The 6029-nt window shown below is 31.9% G+C and overlaps 1 protein-coding gene across 1 annotated transcript; it reads right to left on the minus strand.

Annotated features, from left to right (window-relative positions):
* Nucleotides 1–1803: 1803 nt before the first annotated feature.
* On the minus strand, nt 1804–5776 carry LOC145321487 (uncharacterized). The gene is made up of 5 exons (XM_080162908.1): nt 4736–5776; nt 4470–4609; nt 4124–4352; nt 3354–3905; nt 1804–3257 (listed from the first exon to the last, which is right to left on the minus strand). Exons 1-5 carry the CDS (start codon nt 5034–5036, stop codon nt 2635–2637), a joined length of 1845 nt encoding a protein of 614 aa, XP_080019034.1. The 5' UTR covers nt 5037–5776; the 3' UTR covers nt 1804–2634.
* Nucleotides 5777–6029: the final 253 nt, after the last annotated feature.

A 6029-nucleotide genomic window follows, 5' to 3' on the forward strand; every position in this document is an offset into this window, starting at 1 on the left:
AAAATATTAGGTGTAGAGGTTTCGTGTTCTTTCTAGACAGCCATATTGGCTATTTTTCCAAATTTTGACGGAACGAAAAAATTTATTGGAAAATATCAGTAAATATTAACTTTCAGGATCGTAAAAATTTAGAAAAGATTTTAATATTTATGTTTCATGTCCAAATTCAACCCTTTCCCTAATTATTATAAACGACTTTGGACAGTTCGAAAATAGGGGGAATATTAAAGAAATATTGACCCGTGAGTTTCAAATTTCCATCGTCAAAGATATATTGAATAGATTTCAAGTAGACATATGTCTGGCAATGATGTGTCTACTAGATATTTAAAATATTAACTATTCTAAACCCTAAACGTATCGTATTTCGAGAAAATTTGGAAGGGAATTTAGAGATATGAAAATATTGAAATTGGGGAATATTAATTTACGTGTGCAAGAATTCTATTTCAAAAATAGGATATTTATTCCCCTCTCCCTTCGTTCAAAAATACCTCCCTATTTCTATTTTTCTAAATATTCAAATTTCTTAATATTTATTTACGAAGTACTTCGTAAATAAATAGAAGATTTTGAAAAATAATAAATTTTTACGTTTTATATTTCTATTTCGAAATAAATCACGCAATCTTAAATTAAGTATGTTCGTTAAACAATTCCGAAATAAAATTTACTAGATATATTAGACTTTTAGGTTCTTTCTATGAAATTAATGTGATGACATAATTTCCTTACTCCAAAAAGTCTACCTGTTAAGAATACGACATTTTAGACGTCTTACTTTTTTCATTGCTTTTTTTACAGGGTAAAATAAAAATTCTTCCTAATATTAAAAAAGTATAATTTTGCATTACGTAAAAAAAGTATATAACGATAATGAAATATATTAAAGTTAACTTATAATAGTTTGTAATTGTAATTGTAACAATATATTTATAGATTCCCTGTTATTTGATATCATCCGTTTCCGGTGTATGCTGTTCAATTTATATCAGGGATAAATATATACACAAAAATTCCTCCAACAAATTTTTATTATTTACCGTGGTCAAAACATATTAAAAAATCTTATTTTAAAAAATGTAAATATAACGAAATAAATTATATTGAAGTTTCTAATTACCCATGTACATTTCTACCTCGTGCACCTCGTGCACACACACATAGTTCTTCAGTCCTTATTTGAATTTCAGAGTGTATTGACACGTCATACTACGCGTTAGTTAGATACAAAGAAAAGTGAAAAATAATAAAAAATTTATATACAATGTGAAAACTTCAAATGGAATTATATTAATACAATAAAATAAAGTGATAAATATTATTTGCAATTGAAAATATAGTTATAAAAAAAAGAAGAAAGAAACAAAGTCAAGTGTCAACACAAGATCATCATCTAATTCTGTACTGTCGTCCGAAAAGGATTATTGTAGTCTATTGTTTTGCGTGAATGTCATAAGAGTACATGCACGTCAAAATAATAGGCTATGTTTTCTATTTCGGAAGGCGGTACACATAATCATTTAGTAGAGTATATTAAGGTAAGGATTTTGTAATAATTTGTAAATATAAAGTGAAAAGTCTGTTCGTTATAACTTAATTATTCTTATTTTGCCTTTTGGTAATTTCAATTTTAAACGCACAGATTTTATACTGTGAATAATTCGGCAAGCTCCATACTTTGTTTTTAATTATGTTTATTTTTTATTTTTTTATATCGTTCCAAAATTACAAAGTATCGGGTGTGTTTTATCGATAAGTCTTAGTCTTACCTAAAAATATTGAATCCATGTGTTCGAAAAGAATTTCCGTGCATTTTTTTACGTCGTTCAGAACGGCTCGGCTCCACATTAGTTAAAAGTGAGTTTTTACAGTAATAATATGATTTAACGGTCTATTTCCTTAAATTAAACTTAAAAACCATATGTTACCAAATATACACACATCCGCAGCCGTATTTCTAGATTCGGCTCCGCGTTTTTTTGCGTTGAAACTCGTTTTTAAATGTACGCTCATATTAAACCTGATTATCAAGCTGTTTTTAAACAAATTTACTTACAATTTTGCTTTGACTCTTATATATTCGCATTCTGATAATTCAGTTCTGACATTAATGTCCGTATTTTTTTTACATTTTAACAACAAATTTTTATGTGACCTAATTATCCGATTGGTCTGATTTTTGGTTTACTGATGTTTGAATGTACAATAATATAAGCGAAGCGGCAAGTACGCATTTTTATTTTTTTCCATCACCCTTTAATTGAAATTCAAATTTATTTTTGGATATTTAGTATTTACTTTCATTTGATGTCCAACTTATTTACTCTAGAACCTCGAGCAAGAGACCATCCACGCATAAAGACACAAGACAAGTATGATTTGAGTAATGTTTTTGGCTTCGCTACTTATTGATTATTCATCCTTGTTAAATTAAATAACAATACTGCAAAAAAAATAAATATATCAATAAACAGTTTTTTGGGTTTTATTACAACATTTATTTTATAATGGTAATGATACAGATATTTAAAAAACACAAAATTATTTCATTAAATTATTTGTTTTACTTTTACTTCTACTTTATTTCTTTCCAACATAATTAATATGATAAACATATTTACAAAAATTATTTCACTTTTCCAGTTCCTTGGTTGCTGTCTTCTTGGTAACTTTTACCTGTCTATCCCAAAATGCTTGGGACTTCTTGGGGACTAGCTTGTTCATCTTCAAGAACATGATGGCGTGGATGGTGTCTTTCTCTAGGTTATAGCGCCTCGATGAGTAAACTAATTTGAGGTGTGAGAAAATTCTCTCACACCTCGCATTAGAAACAGGTAAGTTGTTGAAGTTGGTCATCAAACTGACAAGTCCAGGTGGATAACATATCTGCTCTGCAACATGTTCATACCTGGCAGTAAGCATCCTGTGGCTTGCGGTCATTGCTCCTTGTTTGTACAGTTTCTGGCGTTCTTCAACATCGAAATCCTTGGACTTAGATTTTTTGACTTTCGCAATTTCCTCCTTTATCTTAGCGACTTCACGTTGGTAACCGTATGTCAAGGCATGCAACTTGGATTCTTCTATATTATTCCAATCCTTCAGCCCAGCTTTCAGGTGTTTCTTCATGACGTCCAGGGGATCCTTCTGTTTGTCACGTTGTTCTTTCTTTTTCTTCTTGGCTGCTGCTTGAGCCTGAATTTCTTTGAACTCTTGTTGTTTGTTCCATAACATCTTTTGGATGGGTGTCATCATGCCTGTAATACATAAATATAATTAATAAAAATGATAATTGAATTATTTAACTAATGTTATTATTATTATCTATTTTAATTAATATTGTATATCTTTACCTGTGGGAGGTGCAGTTTCTGGAGAATCGTACTCGTCAGCTTCGGAATCCTCATTGTCGGCATCCGCATTAGCACTACGCAGGTCGGCCTCTTCATCTGCCTTTTCTTCAGGACTTAGGTTGGCTCTCAGTGAGATTCGGTGTAGCCGTTCACCCAACAACCTACAATTTTTGGGTGCTTGTTGTAAGATTGTTTTTGCTTCATCCTGTGTCACCGTAAAGCTTTGTGTGCCACTCGCAATCATTTCCAAATGACTGCGTGACAGGGGGTGTAGGTAGAGACAGACTTGCCAGCCTGCATTATTACGGACAATCTTGTTAACTCTCTGGTGAAGGAACTTGAATACACGTCTAGCGAATAAGTTGCCAGGCATACTTGTCCGTAGGGTAAAGAACACCGTATCCAGCATGGTGAACATCTGGACGATTGTGGCCTCATGGGCTTGGGCGGGAATTGTCAGCATGGTATCCACACACTCCAACACTTGCAGGACTTCTCTGAGGGCAAGAACCTGGTCAGGTGTTGGCCACAGATTGTCAAACTTCTTGTTGACTAAAATAAAAATTAAAAATTAATTCTATTGATATATACAGTTCTAATTTTTAATTAAGGGAACGAGAGAAGAAATAATTTATTTAGTTTAAATTTTAATAAACTTCTATTTGTTACCTTTCTCTTTTGTTTAATTAAGGGACAGAGAGAAATTTAAGTTGGTAATTTTGTTAGTTTTAAATTGTTGTTTAAATTATAATTAACTTTTTTGGGTTTACCTTTCTGATCCTGCACGGATTTTTTCACCTTCTGAAGTAGTTGTTTGTTGTCAAACAACTCTAAGAACCGCTTTATCATGTTCATTCTGGAGCTCCATCTCGTCTCCACGTATCTGGTAAGCATACGTTGTCCACTCTCTACCAAAATGCGACGCAGCTTCTTGTTATTCATAATTTTACTGACCAGCTTTGCCAGGTTAATTATGGTTCTGTTGTACCCCTTCCCTTTCTAAAAAATATAATATTTGTTAATTTTCACGTTTTTGTATAATTTATTATTTAACTTTTTAAGTTACTGTATAAGTTATTTAGTTGGTTCTATTAATCATTTAATTAATTTACTTACAACTTTGGCAGCCTGCTTCAACGCCAACTCCACTTGGTGGTTGAGGCAAACGCCTCCCACTATTAGTCCACATTTTTGCTCATCACATATCATTGTTTTCTGGATGTTCTCTTCCATTAGTTTCCCGAAATTTGTGATTGCTGAAAAGAAATAATTTAATAAATTAATATAATTTAGTTAAATGCATTTCGTGAAACTACCCCTGTAAATCATTAAATGTAATTCATTGAATTTTTTGGGAATGAATTTAATTTAACTTTACTTACCCTCTCTTTGTTGTGGATCTTTGATGGCGATGGACCTGTAGAAAATCGCACTTGATATGCCGCCATCGCCTTGTCTTGTTCCTGCCAGGGTTTCTTCACCTCCATCCTGACCCTCACCTTCGGCTTCTACAACACCATCCTCAACCTCATCTAAATCTTCTGCTTGTGCAACTCCTTTGTCAACCTCTTCTATAACCATATCCAACGGGATTTCATCTTCACTATCAGCCTCAGGTGTGTCTTCCTTATCACTATCATCATCATCATCACTGACTTCCTCATCTTCATCCTCATGGTTCATGTAACTTGTATACTCTGTGGGGGTTTTCCCGTGCTCTTCATTGAGTATCTTGACGGACTAAAGAATGAAAAATAAATTAATGATTTACTTTCTAATGGTATTGTTTTAGAATATTAATTCTCGTATTCATTCAAATATTCATCTAAAAAAACTGGTTTTATCTTACAATTGTACATTTTACATCCGCGGAAAGCCATTTAAAATACGATGCGAGAAAAAACTATTAAATAGTTATGATTTTATAATTATAATTTATAATTTTTCATTACCTTTACACAGTTGGCAGCCGAGTCGGATGTGGAGCTGAGAAGTTGATAATGCTCAAGCCCAAACCTTTTCAACAGTTGTTCGAAATATTCGTAGATGCTGCGGCCGGAAGCATCGGGTTTAGGCATCTAAACATAAGTAATTAATCAAATTATCATTTAGGTATTTGTGGTCATTCTAAATTTCTAAGAATTAATTTTAAACTTATACCTGTTCACAGGCGAGCAACAATTCTTTGGGACCTTCTGCATCGGTATAGTTTGCAGTTACTGAAAAATTAGTAATTCTTTTATATTATTCATAATAGTTTACTTTACTTTATTTAATTCAGGTTATGTAGCTGCTGCAGTTGTAATTGCATTAATAAATAATAATAGTTTATTTATTTTATTTAGGTTACCTGCAATGAAGTCGGTGTGGTGAACATTGCCGAAGTCGAAGGAAAGGTGCAAACCTGCGGAAACAAAGATAATATTGATTATAATTATTTGTTATTTAAAATAATTAAATATTAACATTTTTTCCGCAGGTGTGCACCTTTCCTTCGATTTTGGCAATGTACACACCCGCGGAAGTAAAGATAATTTAAATTAAGTATTTGTTATTTCTTTCAGATTTTGAAATTATTTAGTAATGTTTTAGTTTATAAATTATAATACTTAATAGTTAATAGTTATTAATACCTTTATTTTCTAAAATCTTCTTGAAGGATTCCATGTAATACTT

The sequence above is a fragment of the Acartia tonsa genome, chromosome 6, assembly GCF_053477335.1.
Source record: "Acartia tonsa isolate MP-2025a chromosome 6, ASM5347733v1, whole genome shotgun sequence".
Classification (NCBI taxonomy): Eukaryota; Metazoa; Arthropoda; class Copepoda; order Calanoida; family Acartiidae; genus Acartia; species Acartia tonsa.

Coding starts and splice junctions, on each gene's coding strand:
- LOC145321487 (XM_080162908.1), bottom strand. CDS start 5,036: ATGAACCATGAGGATGAAGATGAGGAAGTCAGTGATGATGATGATGAT. Junction 4,610..4,735: donor AGATCCACAACAAAGAGAGG/GTAAGTAAAGTT, acceptor ATTTCTTTTCAG/CAATCACAAATTTCGGGAAA. Junction 4,353..4,469: donor TGAAGCAGGCTGCCAAAGTT/GTAAGTAAATTA, acceptor TATATTTTTTAG/AAAGGGAAGGGGTACAACAG.